The sequence below is a fragment of the Frankliniella occidentalis genome, unplaced genomic scaffold, assembly GCF_000697945.3.
Source record: "Frankliniella occidentalis isolate FOCC.00 unplaced genomic scaffold, Focc_3.1 Scaffold4849, whole genome shotgun sequence".
Taxonomy (NCBI): Eukaryota; Metazoa; Arthropoda; class Insecta; order Thysanoptera; family Thripidae; genus Frankliniella; species Frankliniella occidentalis.
In genome coordinates, this window is record NW_026271893.1 from 1 (window position 1) to 1069 (window position 1069).

Below are 1069 nucleotides of genomic sequence, written 5' to 3' on the forward strand. Positions count from 1 at the left end.
AATCAGTCATGTATTGCTAGAGTCGTGTCATTTACTCCGAGACATGATAATAGTTGGAAAATAGGCGACAAGAGTTAATCGAGATAAATGCGAGAAGTAAAGCCTCATCTTAAGTGAGTGATCGCGTCGGCAATCTTGACTTGTGTTGTGAGAACGTTATGTGGTCTTGAAACTGGTGTGTAAACTCTTAGTGTGTCCTCCATGTCAAGGCAAGGCAAGGTTAGGTGTATTGTCTTTCAACAGTGGAAATGGCTGCTCTTTCCGCTGCAAGCAGGTTAGATAAACTATTTCTTGTCATTCTGGTTACTAGCGATGTATTGTTTGCTAATAATTTATGTATTTATGATTTATTCAGCTTCACGCACATGAGTCTGGAGGCACTGTTGTCCCATGATCATGAATTGTATCTTGATCGCATTCTAGAAGAGGTGGTGGGGGCCAACTGCATGCCTGACAGTTGCCCTCTGATGCAATCAAGAGAGTGTGATTTGGCATTGAATGTTCTGCAAATTGTGGTCAGTGGGCAGAGCCAACCTCAGAAGGAAGCCCTCTTTTTCTGTACTCGGTCATCATGGTCTTTACTTCGTGCATTGGTGCAAATGCTGTCCTTCGAAGGATTCATAGTGTTTGGTGTGTGTCATACCCGTTTGGAACCAAATGGATTTGCATCTGTTACGCTAATGCATTCGCCATCCCATGCCATTAATAATGTAGGATGCCTTTGTCATACGAATGGTTCGATATGGTGAGTGTTTCAGTTTGTGTTAAGAATTTTCTGACATACAAGGGGAATGGGTTTCTCACCATTTGTATCCTGCCTTGTCATATACTGCAGGTTTCTACTACCCTTCAAACATATCAGTCCATTTCAACGGCTTGTTGCCAGGAAATTTAATTTTAACGTGACTGAGATGATGTGCAATTATTTTAAAGTGCAGGATAGTGCATTGATTCCAGACTCGAAACTGGTGAGTGCAGCCAATAAGCGTAGTGTTACTGTGATGGCCCCCTATCTTGTAGCTACGCGGAGCAGGCGGAACAAAGAGGCTCAGAAATGCAAGTCGCTTGA

General features: G+C 42.8%; 1 protein-coding gene across 1 annotated transcript; it reads left to right on the plus strand.

Moving 5' to 3' along the window:
• Nucleotides 1-6: 6 nt before the first annotated feature.
• Nucleotides 7-968, plus strand: LOC127752180 (uncharacterized; the record flags this gene model as incomplete). Its single annotated transcript, XM_052276887.1, has 3 exons — nucleotides 7-274; nucleotides 356-745; nucleotides 836-968. Coding segments are annotated over exons 1-3 (549 nt in total), but the record flags the coding sequence as incomplete, so codon positions are not given.
• Between the last annotated feature and the right edge of the window lie 101 nt (nucleotides 969-1069).